Source organism: Odontesthes bonariensis, chromosome 6 (assembly GCF_027942865.1).
Source record: "Odontesthes bonariensis isolate fOdoBon6 chromosome 6, fOdoBon6.hap1, whole genome shotgun sequence".
Classification (NCBI taxonomy): domain Eukaryota; kingdom Metazoa; phylum Chordata; class Actinopteri; order Atheriniformes; family Atherinopsidae; genus Odontesthes; species Odontesthes bonariensis.
In genome coordinates this window covers 14,293,364-14,314,209 of record NC_134511.1, presented here as the reverse complement: position 1 = coordinate 14,314,209, position 20,846 = coordinate 14,293,364, and the positions used below count along the sequence as shown (strand labels likewise).

At 40.9% G+C, this 20,846-nt stretch overlaps 1 protein-coding gene across 1 annotated transcript in view; it reads left to right on the top strand.

Moving 5' to 3' along the window:
* The first annotated feature begins 357 nt into the window (after positions 1 to 357).
* aacs (acetoacetyl-CoA synthetase) overlaps positions 358 to 20,846 on the top strand; it is a 43,191-nt gene continuing 22,702 nt past the window's right edge. Inside the window, exons 1-10 of the mRNA XM_075467491.1 lie at positions 358 to 698; positions 2,610 to 2,713; positions 5,512 to 5,632; positions 6,364 to 6,477; positions 12,099 to 12,196; positions 13,330 to 13,444; positions 13,990 to 14,071; positions 14,184 to 14,346; positions 16,674 to 16,754; positions 18,207 to 18,331. Coding sequence (XP_075323606.1) covers positions 560 to 698; positions 2,610 to 2,713; positions 5,512 to 5,632; positions 6,364 to 6,477; positions 12,099 to 12,196; positions 13,330 to 13,444; positions 13,990 to 14,071; positions 14,184 to 14,346; positions 16,674 to 16,754; positions 18,207 to 18,331 — 1,142 coding nt within the window. The 5' untranslated portion in view covers positions 358 to 559. The remainder of the gene's footprint in view (positions 699 to 2,609; positions 2,714 to 5,511; positions 5,633 to 6,363; positions 6,478 to 12,098; positions 12,197 to 13,329; positions 13,445 to 13,989; positions 14,072 to 14,183; positions 14,347 to 16,673; positions 16,755 to 18,206; positions 18,332 to 20,846) is intronic.

Below are 20,846 nucleotides of genomic sequence, written 5' to 3'. Positions count from 1 at the left end.
TCAATCTGAACAAATCATCATCGTTTTTGACACAATATCCGAGGTTTACCCCCTGTGAGTCTCCTGATTCTTACCTGGGATTTTATTTCCATTTTACCTGAAACGTAAAACTAACCTAACCCAAACACAACAGCTGTGACTGTCTACATAGCTTTTTTTTTTTTTGGTTGCCCGATACATTTAATCTTTTGATTAAAATAATAAAACATTTAGTTTTTGGTTGGTCTTTTTCGAAGGTTTGGAGTTGTTACTTAAATTTCATGGAACAGTATTTTAACGCTGTTGATCTTGAATCTAGCTCGCCAGCTGACGTCATGACGCCGGGGGCGTGGTCTTTCAGCTTTCCTTGACAGCCCCACGCTTGCCTTTGACAGTAGCTTTTCTAAGTGACTCTCGTGCGGTTGCAGCCCAGAGCCGTTCAAACAAAGCAGCTAGCCTGTGAACTCATTGGATACGTGTCGTCACCTCGAGAACAGCTGGCTTTGGCAGGGCGCTCGCGCTTATTAGTGTTCGACGGGCAAAAATTAATACATTTTTTTTTTTTAAAACGGACGCAAAGATGTCCAAAGACACGGAAGGGAAGAGCGAGAAAATTATGGATATGGAGAGCAAGGTGTTGTGGTACCCGGACTCGAAGAGGAATACGCAGATGGACAAGTTTAGGATACAGGTCAACTCGGACTACGGACTTAATCTGGGTGAGTGGAGGGAAGGGAGGGAGCCGGAGAGATGGTAGGTGTGTGGGAGAGAATGTAAGTCGGATTTCATTGAGCCCACGAAGCTGCACACTGAGCTGGATAGAGACACAGAAATAGGCAATGTCTCCCCCTTGCTAGCTATCAGCATTAGTATCTTATTGTCACCACTGTCTAGACCTGCGTTGCAGTTACCGAGTTAAAATCATGTGTTGGCATATATTGTGAATCAACCCTGCACATCTCTGCATCTACTAGCTCACGAGACTGCTAATAAGCATGACCTTCAACCTCTTCACCACCCCATTTGAGTAGTAATTAGCCATATACAACAGTGCAGCTTGGCCTTATTGGGATGCCTGGATCCCTCCCAGCTCCTCAGCCTGCAGAGCTGCCAGGACATGAAAGGACGCGGCCTGTTTCAATTTCTCCGAATCCGTGTCAGTTAAGACTCAAAGCGGGCTCTGTTGGAATGCTGAAAAACGTGGTCAACTGAATGAAAAGAGAGCTAGTTATGCAGGAGAGAACGAGTTTAGACAGCTGCAACACCTATGGGAATGAAATTGTAACACAATGCTATTGATATATTGTGCTTCTTAATGTGTATCCTAGCCTATTTTTTCCCTCACCAGACGTACATGTCATTGCAGCACAGAGTAGTTTTGCATAGCGTTCAATGTGCCTCAACAAGGAAAAGGCAACTTCCCCCCTCAAATCAGTGCTTCCAGACAGGGTTGTTAGGACAAGAATTAATTTCAGGGGTCTCAAGCGAGGAACATGGATGGTTAAATGTAGGAATAACATTATTCTTCTTATTTGCTTGGAAAGCCTGCAGCTACTCTACAAAAGAGAATGCATTAAACGGCTCTTAGATACACGGAGGCTGAATAGTGATTGTGAGTTAGCATCACTTTCCATTAAGGAACATGAGCCAAACAGATTAGTGGAGATCAGTGTTGCCTGTGCCATTCCAACTTGTGCTCTTCCTTTGAAGTGGCCTGCGCTTGATGAACCCCTGGAACAGTCCAATTATTTTACTCTATTGACATTGCTATATAGACAGTTAAAGGCGGGGTAGGGGATCTTTTTCTGGAACATTTTTTTACATATTGCTTGAAATACTCTTCACACCCCCATTGCAACCAATTAATTAAAAGTTTTGACACAAATATGAAAAGTTTTAGTGGCCTCTAGAACGTACAATCTAGGAAAAACAGTATCCAATCATTGTGAACGGACCGTTCACAATGATTGGATACTGATGCCGTCTATCAAACTGCAATCTGCTCCTCTCTCCCCCTCCTTCCCCCTGTGCGCGTACCCTGCTCCGTGAACGAATTACGCGTCCAGAAGCTTGGCAGGAAGCTAAACTAGAGCCAGCTTGGCTAGCACCTAGCATTATTAAACGTATAGTTAGCATAAACTAAATACTAAATACTAAATACGGCAACGATCGATGCTTGCTGTCAGAACAGCGCTCGTGCACCTTCGTGCTCGTGCGCGTTCATGTACTCTAGAGGCGTGCCTTCGGGGGGAAAGTGAAGAAAAGGGTTGGGACTTTTTACCTGTGTATTTTCAAAATGCAGCTTTGCTGGACTCAAAATCCAGGATCTCCTACCCTACCTTTAAGAAGTAAGGCAGAACTGGCCCTCTTCTGGAACCAAGATTCACTTCTGACTTCAATCACTAGATTACGTCTGGAAATCAGTCATTTTAATTGGAGGTTTGCTGAACAAAAGTAGGGTTGTAAGGATTTTCTTTGGCCTCCAGTTTGGAGGGAGGTTATTAGTGGAACGTGACAGGTGCCTGAAGGGCAAGTAGGCCATTGCCATGATTTGTTTCAGTGACACTTGCAGTCATGTGCGATTACTGAAGTAAATATCCTGTCTTGTAATGTCTGATTCTCTATTCTAGCCAACTACAGCGACCTTTACCAGTGGTCAGTGGATAATTACCCCGAATTCTGGGCAGAGGTGTGGCGATTCTGTGGAGTAGTCAGCTCTAAAGCATACGAAGAGGTGAGTCCAACTGACAATAAATTTAAAGGATTTTAGATTCTGAAGTGGCTGGCAGACTAACAAAACTCTCAATGGGGTGGCACAAAAACTAATGTCTCTTTATTATTAAACAGGGGCTTGTTTCTGGGTGTTTTAGGTCACCTTGGAAAAGAATTAAGCCCGTGATTGGTTTGCTGAACAGAGCTAAAAGAGTGTCCTGGCCCCATATGTCAGAGAAGATAAATATGTGTTACTCCAGACTTGGTTCTGGTGATTCAATTAGAGAACTTCCTTAATTTAGGAAGGAGCGTCCAGACAATGGTGTGTAAATCTCTGTCCAATTAGGGAGAAGAAAAGCCCTGGTCCCAATGGCCGAGGAGAAAAATGGTTGAGGTTGACAACTCTTATCATGCCGGATCCTCTGCAGTTTGCTTATAAAGTCTTGTAACTAGTCTTTTCTGAAGATCAAAACGGGTGAGACTAATGAGATGTTTACTGTTTTTTTTTTTTTTTTTTTTTTTTTTTGCCCGCTGATACCCTGTGCCATTAATAGGTCACCAGTGGTAGCTGTGCAGCCGGACAAACACCCAGGCACTGTTAACGATGATCAATCATTTTGATTCAAACACATACAGCCTATGTACGTGCATATGCAGTGTCTATTTTTCTTGTTGTTTTAATTTAACCTAATAATAATTGAATCTATTTCTGCTTTTATCAAGTCAGTTCTTTTGGAAATCTCCATCTTTTTCTTTTGTTTGTTTTAAAAACAAAAGGAAATGAGGGAAAATGTTCAGACGATGCTGCAGTATAACTGGGGTTTGTTTTGACAATCCTCTATACTTGTGCAAAGAGAAGCTCATCTCAAAGACTCGGACGATTATTTCTTATCCTCTCCATCCCCTGTAGGCTGAGTTTCAGCTGCTTCCTTCAGGGCGAAGGTATTGTTTTCCCAAATACAGCACCAGTAGGTACAGAAAGACTTTAAAACTGTAATGATCAACTTTTACTGCAAGCGATACTGGCACTTAAAGGGGAACTCCGGGGCATTTAAAGCGTGTTTCCATTGCTAGAGGTTGTCAAATACTGCTAGTAGGACACAGAGAGGTCCAGATCTGTGCTCCCTGTGTGAAGATCGCTCTGTCCGCACAGCATGTCATGCGAGGCTAATACGTGGTGGCTAAGGGGCAAGCGCTAACCCTACCACGTAAAACAACAACTTGCACACTGCAGAAACGTCACACCACTTTATAACCCATCCGACAATAAAGTCACAAGCCTTACCATCAAAACCATATGCATGGTTCTCACATTACTGGCATGGGGACGTTACAAAACAACTTTATAAACAGCATGTAACTCACCGGCTGGTTGTAGGCTCGCGCATGTGAAAGCCCAAAAGAGTCGATGGACGATAATCTCATATACAAAACAATTATATTCTCTAGAAAAACTGCGTTCAAGTATTTAAAATATTACAAGAATATTACTGGGCATGTATTGTTGTAATGTTTTAAATACTTGAACACAGTTTTTCTAGAGAAGATAATTGTTTTGTATATGGGATTATCGTCCATCGACTCTTTTGGGCTTTCACATGCGCGAGCCTACAACCAGCCGGTGAGTGACATGCTGTTTATAAAGTTGTTTTGTAACGTCCCCATGCCAGTAATGTGAGAACCATGCATATGGTTTTGATGGTAAGGCTTGTGACTTTATTGTCGGATGGGTTATAAAGTGGTGTGACGTTTCTGCAGTGTGCAAGTTGTTGTTTTACGTGGAAGAGTTAGCGCTTGCCCCTTAGCCACCACGTATTAGCCTCGCATGACAGGCTGTGCGGACAGAGCGATCTTCACACAGGGAGCACAGATCTGGACCTCTCTGTGTCCTACTAGCAGTATTTGACAACCTCTAGCAATGGAAACACGCTTCAAATGCCCCGGAGTTCCGCTTTAAGCCAAAACACATTTACGCATAAAAGAATAATCCCAGTTGACGATTCTGTGAATTAGCTGCGTAAATAGACACGTTGCACATATTTTCTTACTTTAAGTGTACTTTAAGTGCAACTTTGTGGCTATTAAATGGTGGGCTTCTGACATCAAAGCTGCATTTATAAAAAAAAAAATAAATAAGCCAGCTGAATAAAGAGAAACCAATGAAAAAAAATCTTCCATGATCAACTTCACTTGCTGTTTATCATTTTATCACTGCCAAGTTCCAGGATACAGCCTGTCAGTGTAAGGTAATAAATGGTGTCTGAGATCATTTGGTTGACACACCTTTTCTGTACACATGGATGTCGTGTTCCATTACACTCAATGACCACATGTTCTCACCCATATTTGTTTAATGAGACACGAGATAGCGACACTGTCAACCAGTTTTGGAACACTTGTGCTCTCTGTCCAAGTTTTGCCTTGAATTTCTTAGTTAAATTTCTGCCTCTCACTGGCATTTTGCTTGAAATACAGGGCAACGAAATTCAGTTGTTATTTGAAAAAGAGCAGAGAGTGGTGTGTGCTTGGGAAACGTGGAAAAACGGCAAATGTCAAGACGGTTTAATGAGAAAGACAAAGAAGGAACAGAGTTGCAGCTGGCCCCGGTTCGAGTCCCGCATCGGACGGCCCTTTGCTGCATGTCGTTCCCCCTCTCTCTGCCCCCTGCTTCCTGTCTCTCTAAACTGTCCTATCCATTAAAGGCATAAAAGCCCAAGAAATAATTTTAAAAAAGAAAGAAAGAACGGAGTGAAATGATCAGTTTTATTTATACTGTCTTTATGTTTTGCTCTCTCGTGTTTCCATGCCGTTGTACACCAGGTTGTAGACGTATCCAAGCGGATCTCGGATGTTCCAGAGTGGTTTAAAGGGGCTCGACTCAACTACGCTGAGAACCTGCTCAAACACGCGCACCAGGACAAAGTGGCTCTTTATGCTGCCAGTAAGTAGTGCATGGCGTGCTATAGTGTGTCCGTGTTTATGTTGCGTTTCATCTTCAAATGTTTCTTTGTTCAAACGATGCAAACGGAGGCAAAGTTGGATCTGAAAGAGAGAGGTTCAGGGTGCAGTCGAGTTGAGCACAGGATCGATGCAGTGATGTTTGTCACATGTCACCATTAGATTAACTGCTGCTCCCTTCTCTACCTCTCAATGTCAAATACTAATGGAAAAGCCCTGTTATATCACTGTGTGTGTGTGCATGTGAGAGAGTGGGTTCTTGTACATGCGCAGCCTCGCTCGGGAGCTGTAATATGATTAAGCGAAGACTCATTGGTCGCAATGCTCTGGAACCTGTGTGACTGTCAATAAACTATTACTTAGAGAGATAAGAGGCCCTTCCTGTCTGTGGCTGTTTTTACAGCATCACCGTTAGCGTCTTGATATTTGTCCCCCTGCTGCTTTTTTTTTTTTTTTTTTTTTTTTTTTTTTTAAAGCCTCTTTGATGTTAGATCTGTCTTAGATGTGAGTTTCAGAAATGTCAGAGACTTTTATCCTCTCCATAAATCAATCATTTTCACATAATTCACACGGGGACGCACAAACGCAAAGGAAATCTGCCAGCTCAAGAGAACTGTCAGGTTACTCGTAAAACTACGAAGACCCTGTACTCCCTTCTTTGTGTCTACGTATGTGTCTTTTTTTTTTTTTTCACTTGCTGTTTCTGTGTGCCAGGAGAGGCAAATGAGGAGATTGTGAAGGTAACGTTTGGGGAATTGAGGCGTGATGTCGCATTGTTCGCTGCAGCCATGAGGAAGATGGGCATCCAGACTGGGGACAGGGTTGTGGGTGAGTCTCAGATTTATTTCTATGTCTTACATTCATATTAATAGTAACAAAAAAAAGGAGAGTATGCAGTTTGTTTCCTTTTCTTTTTCTGTAACTTTCCTGCCTAGTTGTTGGTTATTTACTGCTCTCTATCCTTTCATCTTCCTCTCTGATGCTTTTACCTCCTCAGTTTCTCTTATTTGTAACCAGTTGCAGCAAAAGGTGCAATCATTGTGTGTGTGTGTGTGTGTGTGTGTGTGTGTGTGTGTGTGTGTGTGTGTGTATTTAGTGGAGTAAGTGTGCTCACTGGTATGAATGGTTGACTGTTTTGACTCAAGTTGCTCTTTCTGAATGTCACCAATATATGTATGAGTTCATATTTGCACAAGGAGGTTTGGCTGAAGGTTCATGCTGGTATTTTTCTTCCAACAGCCAACATTTTAGTACTTTTATACAGATTCCCACCCTCACGTAAAGTGTGGTACCAGTGAAGCAGCCATAGCATTTCGGTGGATGTCAATCACGCTGCTCATGCGGCTTTTAAAAAGTGTTTCAGTGTCGAATACTTGAGGCTATGTCTCTGTTAAATAGAAGCACCGCTGGACCAATTGTGAAACTCCACGATAAAATCAATAATTGTGCTGCTCACAATTCTGCTTGAATATTTGTCACTTAAAAGAACCAAATTGGTATCATTTCATGTCTTTCACATAAACCCTTACCCATACAGACTAATTTACATGAGATGAGCCAAACAAATGTGTTATTTTTAAGAAGCACCATGTCTCAAAGGCTGGTTTAACCTGCGCCATGAATGGTAGATTGTCAATTTCTAGGAAAAACAGTGTCTTTCAAGCAACCTCTGTTTTTTCTCAGCGGGACTAATCTACAAAAGCTATTTGTATCTGCATGAAGATAACAGATAACGGGCCTCGAGGTTCAGTGGTTACGGAAAATGCCCGTTCATCTTTTTCAGACAGTTGTAATCCTGAGCTTTAGTAAATGACGCGTCAGCTGTTGTACCTGCCCATTACCAATTGACCTCAGAATTAAAAAAGATAATTCACAGAAGAAAAGCCAGGAGTATGCGATGGGCAGCTTTCTATATAACCCAGGTCTGTATTATAAACGTAATTCGTAAGAACTACTGCGAATATCCAGAGATCAAAGATCCCGCATTTCTTGATTCTCGTGTGTTCCTTGAATTTGTCTGTAGCTGCTTTTCATGAGCTCACAGTTATCAGGCTACTCTCTCAAGAAACAACCAGGGTGTGAATAAACATTCAGAGGAAAGATTGACATTGTGTATAAAAATCCATTAGCCAAATGACTTAAGCTCTGTAGGAGTCTCATTACAAAGATGGAAAAGGTGGTGGGAGGCAATACAGAGAGAGTCCAGCTACCTCATGTCTCCTTTGTTCTTCCTCTCCATTACTTTCCTCACATAACTGAGCACCAATCTGTGTGTTTGAATGGGCGTTCTTATTCGTGTGTTCGGGGTAGTGATGCCCTTGTCCCCAGACTGGAACTAAAATGTCTTGTCAATGTCTGTAATCCTGAAGATATATAAGCACTTAGCTGATGAGGTCGGCCATGCTTTATAGCAGAACACGAGCCAAAATGGCGCATACAAACACACACACACACACGTGGTAATATGTATTTTACATTCATCCTTCGTGTTTTCTTGTCTTCTCATCAGTGCTGTTGGCCCTAACAATGCCCTCTTTTTTTGTTAAGAAGCCCAAATCCAGCCATCATAACCACCGTTTATCCACTGGGGATAGCATATTCTTTTAACTTTGTGTTACTGAAGCACACACTATGAAACCTCAGTCTCTTATTGATAACTAAAGCAAATGAAAAATAGTAGTCTTTTTTTTGTTTTTCTTAAAAATCTGGAGATATTGACAGGCGTGTCAACTTTTTCCCCCTCGAACATAAGGAACAACCTACTCACCCTCTCCTCAAAGAGGGATATACTCTCTCAGAAAAGCAGCCTCAAAAGAAAATTTATAACAGTAAATATGAATATTAAACATGCATATGTACACAAATCCAAGCATTAACATAAATGTGTATTTTACTGATGTCCCTGCATGCATATATACAGGAGTTTCAATTTAACCATACTTAGTCATGAGTGGCTACATGTGGGTCAGTATAAATCTGCATAGGCACGCCTAATTAAGTAGAGAAAATATGTAAATATATAATAAAAAATCCTACATACACAAAATTGGAACGTGTCCGGAAACATCATTAAAGGATAAGACCGGTTTTTTGACATTGGGCCCTTGATTTCACATTATAACATGATGTTCTACTCCCCCCTGCTTGTTGTTTGTCATTTGGAGCTGTTCCGAAGATATTCGCGAGGCGTCTGGCTGCTCTCTTGAGATATTCGGCCATGAAACGGTTTCCTATGGGCAAGTTCATACAGGCACAAACTATGCTGTTTATAATTTATTAATTACTCTACACCAGCACTGATAACGTGGAGGTGCGTCGCTTACTTAAAAAAATCCGGGTTACTAATTTTGAATTTTAGCCGAATGAATAAATAGGCAGCAGGTCTGTGGGCTGTCTGTGGCAGTAGCACGACGATGACGTCAGTAACACCCACTTTACGACAAAAAAATCAAAATTACAATAACCCGGATTTTTTTAAGTAAGCGACGCACCTCCACGTTATCAGTTCTAGTGTACAGTAATTAATAAATTATAAACAGCATAGTTTGTGCCTGTATGAGCTTGCCCATAGGAAACCGTTTCATGGCCGAATATCTCAAGAGAGCAGCCAGACGCCTCGCGAATATCTTCGGAACAGCTCCAAATGACAAACAACAAGCAGGGGTGAGTAGAACATCATGCTATAATGTGAAATCAAGGGCCCAATGTCAAAAAACCGGTCTTATCCTTTAACAGCTTCAGTGATGTTCTTTATGTCTTTTCCTCACTGGAATGATTCCGGCCGAAATAGCCAAATGTAGCTGCTATTGCATTGGGTTGGACTGATAATTCGTCAGAGCGGGGCATGCCCGAAACCTGCGAGTTACACTAGTAGGAGTATTCTGATACCGGTTTCACCTCGCTCAATATATCTCCACAACGAGATGTATTTTTACATCTCTTTCTTTAGAAAGATGGGTTTGGTGTAGGATTTCAAATGGCATTTTACTTAATTTTGCTCCAGAGGTGCTGTTATTCACTCTCTGCAAAGCGCCGCTCCAAGTATCCTATTTCATCCCATGACTCCTCTAAACAGTTCATTACCCCTGGAATGAGCCTTTTTGAGTCATACGGCAGCTATATTTGTGTTGAAGAGTACATTTGTGTTAAATACAATTAAGATTAGTAAATAGTAATAGTACATTTTTCTGGGGGGTGGGGGGGGGGGGGTATTTCATATGGGGTTAATATTAAGATAATATTTAAATCCAAAAGCTTGTTTTTATAACAACTGGATTGTGAGTGAAATGTGAAACAGGACATGGAAACCTGGAGGTGATCAAGGCGCTTAGAGGATGTATTGTCTATGCCCTGTTCACTCCTGTTTTATGGATATACGCAGATCTTGAGTGATCTAAATAACGTCCGAAGGACATCGAATTTCACCACTGTTATCGTGAGGAGATGAACGTATTTTATGCCAGAAATAAGGTCCAGGTTTAAAAAAAAAAAAAAAAAAAAAAACGAACTTCCCCTTTAAGTCTTTGTTGTAATTCTAAACGCAGCCTCGGACTTCTGCCGATCTATATAGATGAGAAAAAGACTTTTGGTTTAGAAAAGAATTCAGGAATATAAGGGGGATGCACTAAAATATATTTGTCTTTAAACGTAAAGTGATATCTAAGGAACATTATCAGATTATTCATAGATTTCTCAGTTCTATCACAAATCGGCTTCTCTGCGGTCAGCAGCCTTCCTTCTTTGTACATCAGTAAAAGTTGCGCAGGAAGGATTCACTTAAGTCAGATTTTCTCAGCTGATTTGAGGCCTATGCTACACAAGTCACTCTGTTGAGTCTGTAAACATCCAACTACTGCTCAGCTGACAGGGCTTAAACCCCCTAATGCTAAAATAAAGGAATCTGAATGCTGCTTGAAGTTGTTTTTCCTTCATCATTTTGCCCTGACTGAGTCCTTGAAATGCACATCTGTTTCACATGAAAGTACAGAGAAACACTCCATTACAGCATCTGTCGATGCAAAGCATTAGCATCACACTGAAGTTTTCTTTGACGTCCTTTGGTTTGCACAGAAGCCTGCATGACTAAGGAGCTAGGTCAGCGTTCCTGTGACGTGGAAGCAGCGTTGTTACAGCAAAGCAAGAGAGTGACTCATCACAATAGCCACGAAGGCAGTCAAACAAGTGGTTGCAGTAAGATTATGATTGATGATGCAACTTTCCCTGGTCTAGTGTAATTTATAAGATGTGCTTGTAGAGCCAGTGTAGCAGGGTGGTGATCTGTTAGCAGAAACTGTCATCCTGCCTGAATGAGCTTCCTGATTACAGCAAGAGTCAGCATAGCAACCAGACAGGCTGATTAGTCGTGATTCATAGGAGGTGATGGCACGGTTGCAGTTGCCTTTGACCAGGCAGATTGTTTGGTTGGAACTACTGCCTGTATTATTGCTTTATTAAGTTAGATAAGATACAAGTGTTTTAAGGTAGAATGACAGCTCCTGTCATTTATTTTAGATTTATTTAAGTGTTCTGTCTTGTCCGGTAAAATCAAGCCTTTATCGATGAATTCTGAGGGCAACCAATTGATTGATCATATATGAAGTGTGTATCACGAGTGTGTTTATATCAGAGACATGGTCGTACGGCTGTGACATGGAAGTAGTCTCAAATCGTACGGATTGAGATTGACACAGAAATGGTTAATCGCAAGAATTTGTTTATCATGCATCGCATGCATTTCATTGTTCCGTCTTTCCTCGACGCGGTTGTCAGTATATCTATGTTTATCTGTCATTTTCTGAATCTGAAGTATGCCGTACCGATTAAGTAATACAGTATATTACTGACAAAGATGGCAGATATGATCTTAACTCTGATTGTTACGAACGACATATTTGTTCTTCTCCTCCCCCTTTGCTTTCTCATGTTTTCTCCCTTTTCCTTCTCTCCCCTTTATCTATCTTCAAATCTTCTTTTCTCCATCAGTCTCTTTGTAGTGTGGTTTGTGCGGTTGTATGACAAAGGCGGCGTAATCAGTCCAGTTGCTTTCACCGAAATGATTATAAGCCTTTTGACAATCTCACATCTGCTGTGATCCGCAGGTCATTTTTTTTATCATACTGAAAGTTGAGGTTTTGATGTCTCACATGACGTGGCCTTGGAATCGGCATCACCCAGTATTTCTCTGTAGTGTGAATGGGATTATGAGAGATGTTAGGTTAACATGTACACGGATTTCTCTCGTTATGTTTCAGTAAATATTGCAATATGCGGATATTTTTCATCCCATCGCTCTTAAAATACTTGAAACCTTTTTTTTTCTTCTTCTTCTTTATGTGTAGATGTTCAGAAGACCTTTGTAGTATAACAACATGTATTTATGAACAAGGAAACTTGTCGTTTTCTCTTTAACCTCTCCATTTGCCTCCTCTTTCTCCATTCTCCCTCTTCAGGCTACCTTCCTAATGGTATTCATGCAGTGGAGGCCATGTTAGCAGCAGCCAGCATTGGAGCAATTTGGAGCTCCACATCTGTCGACTTTGGAGTCAATGTAAGGACTGTTGTGACTATATTTTTCATATGGGTGATTTCTAGTTAGTTCTGTTGTATTTCTGGTCATTGACCATATGTACCTCAGAGGCTGTTTTAATGAGCCAGTTGTGTCTCATCTAGGCCCGAGTTCGTAATCTAAGGGTGTGTTCAAAATTTAGCGGTTTAGTTTGATTAAAATGAATCCTGGTACAACTGCTCCATTTGTGAAGATAATTTGAAGAAGTTTAAATGCTGTCTGCACCAAGCAAGCAGACCAAAAACAGTCGAAGAAGTTGGACTCATTCTACTTCCAGATTACTTCTGGATCGGTTTGATTGAAATATGAGCACAATCCACTGGTTCCTTGCAGAATATCCTCATTTATGTGTGCAACACAGGACCTCCTAATGCTATTTTGACCTTGTATAGGTCTGTTGCAAAAGTTTCTTGTGACTCCTATAGAAATACAACCACACATAGCCGACTCAAATCCAGAAAGCAGGTTTATCCAGACATGCAGCATTGTTTTGTGAGTTTGTAAGTTCCGTCAACGTAATATATATCAGATAAGAATGAGACATCAGCCACAGGTTTTCTATCTGGTATCTGTCGGTTCGGTGAAAGAAATTAACATCAAGGAAAACTAGGATGGCTAAGTGAACCAGGGCTGATTTATTTTTTTTATTTATTTATTTTTTTTCCTGTGATCTGGACCAGGAAATCCATCTGAACACACCCATAAGCTCAAGTGTATTTTTTCATTAAATATGAACTAGACGGAGCCTCTTAAACATGCTGGTTTGACATTATTGTCAGCGTAATACAATTTTATTTGATCTATTTTTGTCCTGAGTTTTCTGACCTGATCTTACAGGGAAAATTACTTCATCCTAGACCAGCTCCTTCCTTAACGGTCTCCTCTCTCCTTTATATCTGCTTTGTGTTTGTGATGCGTTACTGCCCCCTCTGACAGATCATTGAACTACTATTTCTATCCTGACAATAAACAAGTGATTTCACTCTACTGTATTCTAGTGGGCTGTATACTCTGGTGTCTTTCATCTTTCTTTTCAAAAAAGTGCTATTTATATGTTATGTGTTACTATTTGCTCAGTGTTTTTTTTAAATTTTGTCCTCTTTTTGTTTCCTTAGGGTGTCCTTGACCGATTTTCTCAAATCCAGCCAAAACTAATCTTCTCTGTCGCCGCTGTGGTTTACAACGGCAAAACGCACGATCATATGGAAAAGCTGATTAGCGTTGTGAAAGGTTGGCAACCATGTTTTCTTGTGGACCTGTGTTTGAGTCCGTGAGCATTTTTTGCTTAGCATTCTCTTTATGATTTTCCAATCTTTATTCTCAGAAATAATTAATGCATTTGGCCCTTCAGCTGACTTATTGTGAAACTAGGTCTTGTGGCCATAGTAAGTGCATCTTCATCTTTTGTCCACATGAGTTTTTAATGTTTTGGTCTGTATATGACAATTAAGACCTAGAAGAATTTTCTTTTCTAAAGTTATAAAGTGTAAGACCAACAGATTGGAGTGAACCCACTGGGTTTTATGAGTGTATTTAACCGTATGATGAAGTCTTCAGCAGATGAAGGATTAGTGTTCTCTTAGATGTATAATATCAAAGGAATATCCACAGAGTTACTTAGAGGTGTGACTCCTTACTAAAATATATCATTAGTGACTTGAATTTGAATTGCATATCTCTAGGGAATCCTCTGGCTTCTTTTTGGCCTGTAAACAAGGGCGTAATGTGAAAATAACACAAAAGCTTCAGCCTCTCTCTTCCTCTCACACTCGTAGGCCTGCCTGACCTGAAGAGAGTAGTTGTGATTCCCTACGCTCGCTCCAAACATGAAACTGACCTCTCCAAGATTCCCAACAGGTGTGCGTCTCTACATAGTTGCACTGAAGTGTTAAAACTATATTTTCATCAGAGAAAGCAGTGAGATAGATTCTCACCCTGACACGACATGTTTTTCCCTGTTCTTTTTAAGCCTCCACAGTGTGTTCTTAGATGATTTTTTGGCATCCGGACGTGGCGAGGGCGACCAGTTCCCTCAGCTGGAGTTTGAGCAGCTTCCATTCAGTCACCCTCTGTTCATCATGTATTCCTCTGGAACGACAGGATCTCCTAAATGTATGGTCCATTCTGCTGGGGTAAGAAGCCCTGTTTTCTATTGGTGCTCAATGTAAAAACTATCAGTCGCTGCTATTGTTGGTTGTAATTTGAGCCGGCACAAACGCTGTATTGCCCACGCACTGCTGGAAATTGGAGAAGATTAAACCAAGAGACACTGACTGGCCCACGGGTCATCATTATTTGTCCTTGTAAAACCTATTACATAATTACTGTGTTCCGTTGCTAATGTTTGGCTCTTGCATTACAAAGGGTTGGGCTCAGCTGTCTCTCATACAGAAATATGCACCCACGAGTCACATCTGTGGCTGAGCTCCCCTGGGCTGACCCACATGTATGGCCTGGTTTTCAGTGCACACTTTGTATCTCATCTGCTATGAAATGAAGGCCCTTGCCTGTTAACTCTGCTTTGGTGAAATATAGCTGACCATTAAACCTAAAGGACTCACTGTGGTCATCTTTATGGTCCATGCTATAGTCCGCCATTGCATGTAATTGTTGAGTTTCATTAATACAATCACTGTGCCAGTGAGTCATTTCTATGTTTACCTAAAAACAAGCTTTTTGCCATCTTTGTGAGTCCTCATGAGATCTGGTTCGATTTGAAGTGCTTTCATGTAATCTATCTTGCTCAATACAACATATGTGTAGCAGTAACTGGCACGGAAAGAAGCTGTCGTTTGAGGATTTGTTAGTTTTATTTGAGGTTTTTATAATTTCCTTCAAACTGTTTCAAATGCTGACGACTCGTCCACCAGTAAGAAGTTTATCCTCATTTTGTGTCCAGTGCGATGCCTTCTGAGCAAATCTGAGCAAAGCTGATATGAAATAGTTGGTGACCCCTTATCAGGCTAGTGGAGCTGTACAAAAAGAGCAAACCGGGATTTTTCTGAAATGTACAACCTCCTGAGATTCTATAGATTTATGTCCTCATTAACGATGTAATAATGATTTGAAAATAGCTACAGTTTCCCTTAAAAGTTAGGGTAGGTATCATAACTTTTCAGCACTTTGTAATTTATGTTCTCTAAACGTTGGCTTGGCCCCTGACCTTTGTTCTCAGGCTCGTGTTCGGAGACTTTGTTCAATTACAGATTTTTTTTCAGAGCAGTTCAGGTCAGATGTTATAGAGAAAAAGAATTTCCTTGTTTGAAGTTGGATGTTGTTGATGATAATGTCCAGTCATTATGGACTTTACAGGTGGCCAAATTTAGTTTTTGTGAGTATTTCAGGCTTTTCTAAATCATGCTGGCTCATGAGCTGATTAGTGACCTGGACAGCTAAAGATGAGGAAAACGTTCTCCATAATATATCCATTTAGTATCTATGGTTTTAATCATTGATATCAGTGAGGTAATTTCTAGTGACGCATCACAGGAGCTCTCGTCAAAGAAATCCAGTGTTTCTGTTAGTTGTTCCACTAGATGGCAGCAGATCTCCATCAGCGAATCCCACAAATGTTATTTGCTCTTCAGTGAGTGGATGAATGACATTCTGCTACACACTATGTGTGAGTGTTGGAAGAACGTGTTATTGTTACTGCTACACTTGGAAAATTTAAGCATCTTTCCTAATCTGTTATCGCCTTCCTAAACTCTTAAACACAAGCATTCATGCTTTTTAAACCAGCAGTTGTCTGTTTTTTTTTTACTTTTGTATCTTTTGCTCTCTTTTGTTCTCTTTTTCACGCTCATCATTCTCCCCCTCACTTTTACTTTCGCTCTCCCCAAGTTATTGTCTTTTGCTTTGTCTCATCTGGTTCCTTTGTGCTCCCCCCCTTACCATGCTGCTGATAATTGGACAGTAATTCGTTGCAGAAAACATTTCGTATTGTGACAATGGCAGTCCTCTCTGGCTCAGCCAATTAGCCCTGGTACTGTTGTGCTTTCTGCTTTGTTACGGAGCTGTTAACATGCTGTCAGTAGCAAGATGGTATGCACCAAATGAAGGGAATGTCAGCTCAGTCCTGCCAAAGTTTGTGTACGCAGAGACACACACAGACACACACACACACACACACACACACACACACACAGGTGAATCGCCTGATTCTATGAAAAGAAAGCTCACACCTTAAGCACACTCTCAAACACACAACATTCTATAAACTCCTCGTGCATTAACAACAACCTACCCAGCTGTGATGAGTCGGAGACTTTGGAAGAATTTGCACAAACCACAAATTGCCCCATGTTCTAAAACGAGGTCTGTGCAGAGCCAAATTTATGTGCTCCATTTCAGTATAAATGCATTAACTTGACATAGGTCATAGAGCAAATGGGCTCTTAAAAACAGTCATGCTGAAAGAAAAATTGTGAATAATTTCACCTGTTCCTTTTCTCCGTAGGGAACCCTCATTCAGCACTTGAAAGAGCACATTCTCCATGGCAATATGACCGCCAGTGATGTCATCATTTACTACACCACGGTAGGTTCACAACATTTTAACTATGACAGTAACATAATCAACGTACCAGCGTTAGTAAGCCAGCTTAAAAAAGTCTCCACAGCCCTTTCCGCCACTGAAGATACAGCTTTATTCATGTAGATTTTTCCCTGTAACTTGCAATAGCTTAACACAAAATGTTAATTAATTACATTTAATATTTCGTAAGCTCCCATTTTTTTGCTTGTATCATGGGAGCAGTGGTGTGGTCTCCTATGAATAAGTGTCCACCATGTAAACAGCACTTTCTGATCACTTTAACCCAAAGAGGATCATATTCCAAGTAAGAAAGGATCAAATGAAGCTATGTTGTGAGAAGCTTTGTATGTGAGTATACCGATCTTTAGATATTACGCTCTACCACAATTTTCACGGCGTCTGTTCACACACATTACCGCTTAATGTTGTGTGCCTTCATCTTCATCAGTTTCCAGGTTCAGTTATTCTGAGTGACTTTGGGCTTCTCACACAAACCCAATGCCTTGCTTTGGACTTACTGTCATAGGTCAGATTGCTTGTTTGTGTCACAAGATCCGGCAACATCGAGGGAAGACAAACTAGAATAATGTTCTAATGTTTATGTTTTGATAGGTTTTTGATATGATTAGATTTTCGATGGGGGCAAAAATCGAATTTGTGTTGCTTTTATGGTAAGATAAAGTAAAAGGAATTCTAACCGATTTTATGAAGGATGCAACAAATTTGCTTCAGGTGAATCGCTCATCAATATTGACATTTAAGTATCTTGTGGTCTTGATAACTTTCAGAGTTCTAACACTGTATGTGCTATCTCCAAACTTACATGAAATATGACAGACTTGCCATGTTTTCTCTGCCATTTGAACCCCATGGTGAATTTCTCATGCCTTTTTTGGGCTTGTATGCTCTTTAACTAGAGCGTGGCCCTGTCAAACATTGGCAAAGCACAAAAATGCTTTCAATAAACAAGTTGCTACTGCATTCATTTCAACTATTTAGTTAACCTGCAAGTAAGCCAGAGTACTTAGGGATTTGGAAATCAATTAATCTGTTGAACTACCCATAACAAGCTCCAGTAAGTGAGGTTTATGTATTTTTCTGTAACTTTCTTTTTCTGCTTTAGCTTAAACCTAATGATTAATCTCCTATCACCTGAGTAATCAGTTCACTGACTAAATGTGTCGCCACAAGTTGGTATTGTATAAGCCTCTGCCTTAGCCCTGCAGATGCTTTTCATAGAGCGGAATCAATATTCGTGCTCTTGATACCAATGAAGGATGGTCCCAAATCAGTACCTCAGCAGGATGTCAAATGAGAAACTCAATCATGCGAAGCACAGTCTGCTGGAGTTGTCCATTTTGCTATATTCTCCTTTATCCTTATTGATGGCAAAGGAGTGTTTATTCCAAGTAACTGATAACTAACTATTGTGTTGGTGTGCGTGTGTTGTGTTAGACTGGCTGGATGATGTGGAACTGGCTGGTGTCTGCTCTGGCAGTGGGAGCCTCAGTGGTTCTATATGACGGTTCGCCACTAATGCCGACACCCAATGTACTGTGGGACCTGACAGACCAGCTGGGGTGAGTTTGCCATAAACACAATCACGCAAAAATGGTAGTGAATAAAAATAAAAAATGGATTGTTGTACTGTTTGTAGATTTTCAAACAAAATGATCTTAGGAAATCGATTCCAAATTCCTCTGATTCTTTTCAGACATACTGCATTTTCAGTAAGGGCTGTAGCATAAGACTGGTCTGAGAAGTGAGGATTTTTACTTTGACTTCACACTAGTCTTGAGGTATACTCACCTTTGTAATGCTCATCACTCCCCTGCATTGCACGGGGGCTGAGATACAGGAGTTCACGACGTTGGTTTCCTGCCCGCCACTGTTTTGGTTTGTGGTACCATGTCACGCACCAGCAATCAAAAAGCAACACACTTTCACCGTAATTCTTAAAGTTCTAAGAAAGAAAAGTAGAAAACCCAAGAAGCAGAGGACACTTTCGCAATGACAAATAAAGATTGGGGGGGGGGGGGTCACTGTGGCAGATGCCACAAAGAGATGCTTGTCAACGCCGTCAGAGTGAGAAAAATAAAAAAGATAAAAATGTCTGTGAGCTAGACAGAGGAGAAGAATAAACATCAGATTGGATTTTACTTCTGGAGAAACCTCAGAGAGAAAGCAGGATGACAGATGGATGAAGTCTTAGCCTTGTTGCTATTGGTAAATAATGACTGGTAAGCTCTCGCATTTGCTGTGCTCAGCTCTGGGTAGTTGACAACATGCGGGTGTATAATCAAGAAAATCCCTAACTCTTACATTGGTTCGCCTTGGGTCTATCAGTTTATAGATGTGACCTATATAGTCAAAACTGTTAAAAAGATAGAAATAGTGATCACCTTTGCATATAAACTTATATGTTTTAAGGTTTCAGGAGATTGAGGGAAAAAAACAGAGTGAATGAATGCATTCAAACATACAGAAACAGCAGAGGCAAAGGGGAGGTTATTTCTTGGAGATTTAGTTTTTAATCAACAGAATTATTCACATGTTTATCTAATTGACAACATGCACACACATGCAAGAGCAGATCTTTGGAAAGAAGATTTCTGCTGGTTATAATAAGCCTTGAGAAGAAAAGAAAAGGCAGTAGTCAAGCAAAAAGCATCTATTAATCATGCACTGACTTGTTCATTATTATAAGGGAAAAAAGAAAGGAAAAGCAGCAAAAAAAAAAAGGATGGCTTGTTTCTAAATGAGATGGAAACAGAAGTAGATGGGGAAAGAGGGTGGAAGTAGAGGGAATATACAGTGGCTAATAGATATACTGTTTTATGTCAAAGAAAAGGTAAACGCACTGGAAACTAGGCTCAGGTTATTTCAGACTGAGCCAGCAAGTAGCTAGCCTGGGCGAAAGCCGACTGTTGACTCTTGTCAAACAGTCTGGGAAAACCCAAGAGGAATCCGTTTCCATGGAGAGTGGGACCTTACCCAGCAACTCAAATTCATTGGAGTAACGGAGTTCCCTTAACCAATCAGTAATGTTTAGAAATGACGTTGAGTATGCGCCGAGGTTCATGCTTACTCTCGCGAGGCTCTAGCTCGCGAATCACGCTTCCCACATCCGCTTTCATTATACCGGTACCATTTGATAAATCAAACTTTTCCCAAAGCCAGTTGGAAGGAGAGCTACGACATCCTTGCCACTAACCATATTGACGAGGCATTCCTCTTGCTCTCGTTTTAATTGTGTAATGCTCTCCAGAGTTGAGACAACTTCATGGATAGCTTCTAGCGTTCTTCCGTCGCCATGTTTATTTCCGCTGCGGTTGAACTACAATTATATGGACTACAATGGACTCCGCGCGTTAGTTCTGCGTCACCACTCGCAACTGTTTGCTGATTGGCAAAACACTGAGCGAACCGAGGTAGGGGGATTTGGCCAGACTATGTGCGGAGCCAAAATCTTTGGGCGGAAGTACGTAGGATGGCGTCGCCAGGCTAGCAAGTAGCAGCCGTGTCACAGGTTTACAGTATTCATGAATTAAGGTTTGGGGAAAAGATTGTAGTCTCACATACGTCCAGACACGCTCAGTCTCCATATACAAAAGACAGCCCACTTTTCATTATTGATTCCCACAAATGAGCTACCTGGCTGTCAGTTTGAAAGTTGTGCTTCGCAGAACAGGCCGTTTCAAGTCGTCACGCTCAGCCATCCTGGAAACCTGTTGTTATGGAGATTGATGGGGATGTTGTAGATTTGGATGAACACCAAAAACCCAGACAACGCCAAAAGACAGCCAAAGGAACGGAAACTTAAAGTTGGCCATCTTACCCTCTTATACGGATAATAGGGCAGTGTTGACATCACATATCATGACACTCTAAATGTATCCTAGTTGCAAGAGTAACGATGGGAACAGCGTGAATTTGATAAATGTTCCTCGTGGATTTGGTCCAGCAATACCACAGTTGGCTCTGTTTATGACCCCTTTACCTTCCATCATTTATGAAATATTTTGACCTGCTGTAACTTCTCATTTAAAGTAATGTAGGGGATATTTACAGTAGACTCATCATATTCGTAAATGT